The sequence below is a fragment of the Chrysochloris asiatica genome, unplaced genomic scaffold (genome assembly GCF_000296735.1).
Source record: "Chrysochloris asiatica unplaced genomic scaffold, ChrAsi1.0 scaffold00138, whole genome shotgun sequence".
Taxonomy (NCBI): domain Eukaryota; kingdom Metazoa; phylum Chordata; class Mammalia; order Afrosoricida; family Chrysochloridae; genus Chrysochloris; species Chrysochloris asiatica.
In genome coordinates, this window is record NW_006408656.1 from 6,816,560 (window position 1) to 6,817,267 (window position 708).

The 708-nt window shown below is 66.0% G+C and overlaps 1 protein-coding gene across 1 annotated transcript in view; it reads left to right on the top strand.

Annotated features, from left to right (window-relative positions):
- Positions 1-708, top strand: part of FAM186A (family with sequence similarity 186, member A) — a 73,623-nt gene that overhangs the window by 59,568 nt on the left and 13,347 nt on the right. Inside the window, exon 5 of the mRNA XM_006870138.1 lies at positions 4-687. Within this exon, the coding sequence (XP_006870200.1) occupies positions 4-687 (684 nt within the window). The remainder of the gene's footprint in view (positions 1-3; positions 688-708) is intronic.

Genomic DNA, 708 nt, shown 5'->3' on the forward strand with positions numbered 1-708 from the left:
GAGGCCCAGGCAAGGGGGGTCACCCTCACCCCTCAGCAGGCCCAGGCATTGGGGATCACCCTCACCCCTCAGCAGGCCCAGGCACTGTGGGTCACCCTCACCCTTGAAGAAGCCCAGGCAAGGGGGGTCACCCTTACCCCTCAGCAGACCCAGGCAAGGGGGATCACCCTCACCCCTCAGCAGGCCCAGGCACTGGGGGTCACCCTCACTCCTGAAGAAGCCCAGGCAATGGAGGTCACCCTTACCCCTCAGCAGACCCAGGCAAGGGGGATCACCCTAACCCCTGAGGAGGTCCAGGCAAGGGGGGTCACTCTCACCCCTCAACAAGCCCAGGCACTGGGGATTGCCCTCAGCCCTCAGCAGGCCCAGGCACTGGAGATCACTCGTACCCCTGAGGAGGCCCAGGCAAGGGGGGTCACCCTCACCCCTGAGGAAGCCCAGGCAAGTGGGATCAACCTCACCCCTGAGGAGGCCCAGACAAGGGGGGTCACCCTCATCCCTGAGGAGGTCCAGGCAAAGGGGGTCACCCTCACCCCTGAGGAGGCCCAGGCAAGGGGGGTCACCCTCACCCCTCAGCAGGCCCAGGCACTGGGGATCACTCTCACCCCTGAGGAGGCCCAGACACTGGGGATCGCCTTAACCCCTCAGCAGATCCAGGCAAGGGGTGTCACCCTCACCCCTGAGGAGGCCCAGACAAGGGGGATCACA